General features: G+C 48.6%; 1 protein-coding gene across 1 annotated transcript in view; it reads right to left on the minus strand.

Annotated features, from left to right (window-relative positions):
- The window catches only part of LOC119592468 (stress response protein NST1-like), a gene marked incomplete at its 3' end in the record, with an annotated part of 3298 nt that overhangs the window by 861 nt on the left and 2219 nt on the right, over positions 1 to 218 (minus strand). Inside the window, 1 exon segment of the mRNA XM_037941293.1 lies at positions 66 to 202. Within this exon segment, the coding sequence (XP_037797221.1) occupies positions 66 to 202 (137 nt within the window).

Genomic DNA, 218 nt, shown 5'->3' on the forward strand with positions numbered 1-218 from the left:
CAAACAGACATAAAATGAAGATACACACACAAAAAAAAAAAAAAAAGCTTGAAACACCGACTCACTTCGCCCGGGATTCGAACGCGTGATCCTCGCCTCCAGCCAATGAGATTCGAGATTCGTCCTTGATTTCCGCTCGCTCTCTCCGAAACTGCTCTCGCCATCTGGCTTGGCCTTCCTTGATTCGTTGCTGTAGGTCACCCTGTGGAGGTTGGAGA

This window comes from Penaeus monodon, chromosome 30 (genome assembly GCF_015228065.2).
Source record: "Penaeus monodon isolate SGIC_2016 chromosome 30, NSTDA_Pmon_1, whole genome shotgun sequence".
Lineage (NCBI taxonomy): Eukaryota > Metazoa > Arthropoda > Malacostraca > Decapoda > Penaeidae > Penaeus > Penaeus monodon.